Here is a 1821-nt window from a genome sequence, read left to right on the forward strand (position 1 = left end):
TTGCCGGATCTTCTTTTTATAAAGTGGGAGTGTAAGTTTTTTATTTATAACGGATCCAAAAACAAATTAATGTGGTTTTAATTCAATTTCAATCAGTGGAATCAAGAACGGGGGAATAATACAATAGCTGAAATAGCGGTTCGGAAACGTTTGCAAAGCTAACTTTTTTGCTTCTCTTCCCTCTTCACTCTTATTTATATATGTTGGTTGACTTCATTCCGTGTTTGATGGCTCAAATTTCCGAGGAAAATCCAATTAAAATGGATTGTTTGTACAACCGTTTAATCTGTGTGGCTCCTGTGATTGGAACAGCCGCGCTGTCAGTAACATTTCAGTTTTGACAAGTTGTCAGTAACTGATCCCCGAAGTTGACAGGTATACAGCGTGAACGCTGACCCTTTGACCGTTCCATTGCCATTCCATTGTCTACCGTCAAGAAAAACAAGGCTGTCATCTTACATTGCGTCACCATTGTCTGGTTGCAGTAAACAGTATTTTGGTCGTAGGAAGTTTAAAAATTTTTAAATTTCAATAAATTTAATTATTAATAAATAAAATTATTAAAAAATTTCATTTTTATTGTCTCCATTCAATTCTGTTTTCTCAGATATTTTAAAAAATAAATACATTAATTAATTAAAAATAAAATCGGGAAAGTTTTCAGATTGTGGTTGAAAAATTTTAAAACGGTATGATATAATAAATTGTTTCACTTTTTAATGCATTTGTTTATTGTTGTTTAAGAGAAGATTTTTGTTATTAATTTTTATTTTACATTAATTTAAGATTAATTTGCATTCGTCTGCTCCGTTAAATGAAGAAGGTTTGATGAATCGCAAACTTCCAGAAGAACTAATACTCAGGTTAGTTTGTCTGTTTTTGATTGGTTGAAAAATTTTACAGTAATTGTTTCATTTCAGGATCTTTTCCTATTTGGATATTGTTAGTTTGTGTCGATGTGCTCAAGTTTGTCGTACGTGGAACATTTTAGCTTTGGACGGAAGCAATTGGCAGAATGTTGATTTATTTCAATTCCAAAAAGATATTAAGGTAACGAATGATTGAAAAAAAATAATTTAAACAATTTTCAAATTCATTATTTGAAAGTTGCTTTTAAAATTTTCACTTTTATTGGAAAAAAAATGTATGATTATGTTGAAAAAATACGTGTAATAATTTAAAAAAAAAATATATATATATAAACGCAACTGCATGAAGAAATTAGTGAAGTGAGTCGAAAGAGCCACGTAACTTCCTGAAACAGTTAATTTACTTGTTTAAGGCGGAAGTTGATTACTTTTATTTAAATTTGTGTTTTTATTTGTTATTGAAGTGAGGCGATGTGTATTGTTTAAATGAAATTAATTTTCCATTTAACATTAACTTAACTAACACAGTAACTGTACTTATGAAATGATTCATTTCTACATCTACTAATTGTACTGTAGACAGGGTCGAAGAAAACATTAAGTCAAACGGTAATTTTGTTCTTTTTTAATTACTCCCAACATTTACATCAATAAATAATTTGATTTTTTGTTTACTCACATTTTAGAAAAACAGCAGTAAAGTTGTCAATTTTAATTTTGTGACAGTCAAACAAATAGTTGTTTCAGCTAACTGTACACTTGGAAGGGATGTTTCTAATACCAACTGAATGTAGTGTTTTGTTTTTATTTTATTTTATTTTTTATCCACTACTCATGATTGTTAAAAGTTTCACAGTGAACAAAAGAATAAAAAATAATTATTGAAGCAGTGCTCATTCAGAATGGTTGAAAATTAGGTACGCCTGTTTGACTACAGGTAATTGGTGATGGA

The 1821-nt window shown here is 29.3% G+C and overlaps 1 protein-coding gene across 1 annotated transcript; it reads left to right on the top strand.

Annotated features, from left to right (window-relative positions):
- The first annotated feature begins 200 nt into the window (after window positions 1–200).
- Window positions 201–1657, top strand: Tsp_12940 (F-box/LRR-repeat protein 2). Its single transcript, XM_003368195.1, has 7 exons — window positions 201–319; window positions 384–509; window positions 665–689; window positions 787–863; window positions 921–1050; window positions 1449–1478; window positions 1556–1657. The coding sequence occupies exons 1-7, from the start codon at window positions 201–203 to the stop codon at window positions 1655–1657; spliced, it is 609 nt and encodes a 202-aa protein (XP_003368243.1).
- The last annotated feature ends 164 nt before the right edge of the window (window positions 1658–1821 follow it).

The sequence above is a fragment of the Trichinella spiralis genome, assembly GCF_000181795.1.
Source record: "Trichinella spiralis strain ISS 195 chromosome Unknown Scfld2907, whole genome shotgun sequence".
NCBI classification, from domain to species: Eukaryota; Metazoa; Nematoda; class Enoplea; order Trichinellida; family Trichinellidae; genus Trichinella; species Trichinella spiralis.

Excerpts from the sequence above, each read along its gene's own strand:
- Tsp_12940 (XM_003368195.1), top strand. The coding sequence starts at position 201 with ATGTTGGTTGACTTCATTCCGTGTTTGATGGCTCAAATTTCCGAGGAA. Across the intron at positions 320-383 it reads GTGATTGGAACAGCCGCGCT|CGTGAACGCTGACCCTTTGA; the intron begins GTCAGTAACATT and ends ACAGGTATACAG. Across the intron at positions 864-920 it reads CCAGAAGAACTAATACTCAG|GATCTTTTCCTATTTGGATA; the intron begins GTTAGTTTGTCT and ends GTTTCATTTCAG.